Source organism: Nestor notabilis, unplaced genomic scaffold (assembly GCF_000696875.1).
Source record: "Nestor notabilis isolate BGI_N333 unplaced genomic scaffold, ASM69687v1 scaffold10434, whole genome shotgun sequence".
Classification (NCBI taxonomy): domain Eukaryota; kingdom Metazoa; phylum Chordata; class Aves; order Psittaciformes; family Psittacidae; genus Nestor; species Nestor notabilis.
This window is the reverse complement of record NW_009924271.1, coordinates 124,291-124,523: the sequence shown is the minus strand read 5'-3', so window position 1 is coordinate 124,523 and position 233 is coordinate 124,291. Positions and strand designations below refer to the sequence as shown.

Sequence of the window (233 nt, the reverse complement as noted above, 5' to 3'; positions counted from 1 at the left end):
CCTCCACCGGCCCAGACGGCGACCGGACGCACCTCTCTGTCTTCAGCGTGTTGGTCCTCACCCTGTTGGCCATGCTGGTGGTGGCCACGTTCCTCTGGAACGGGCTGGTCCTGGCCACCATCTTCCGGGTGCGCACTTTCCACCGGGTGCCCCACAACCTGGTGGCCTCCATGGCCATCTCCGACGTGATGGTGGCAGCCCTGGTCATGCCCCTCAGCTTGGGGCCTGAGTTT

The 233-nt window shown here is 65.7% G+C and overlaps 1 protein-coding gene across 1 annotated transcript in view; it reads left to right on the top strand.

Annotated features, from left to right (window-relative positions):
* Positions 1-5: 5 nt before the first annotated feature.
* The window catches only part of LOC104404168 (5-hydroxytryptamine receptor 5A-like), a gene marked incomplete at its 5' end in the record, with an annotated part of 1,913 nt that continues 1,685 nt past the window's right edge, over positions 6-233 (top strand). The window contains 2 exon segments of the mRNA XM_010012533.1: positions 6-220; positions 222-233. The exon segment at positions 222-233 is cut by the window's right edge and continues 371 nt beyond it. Of these exon segments, the coding sequence (XP_010010835.1) occupies positions 6-220; positions 222-233 (227 nt within the window).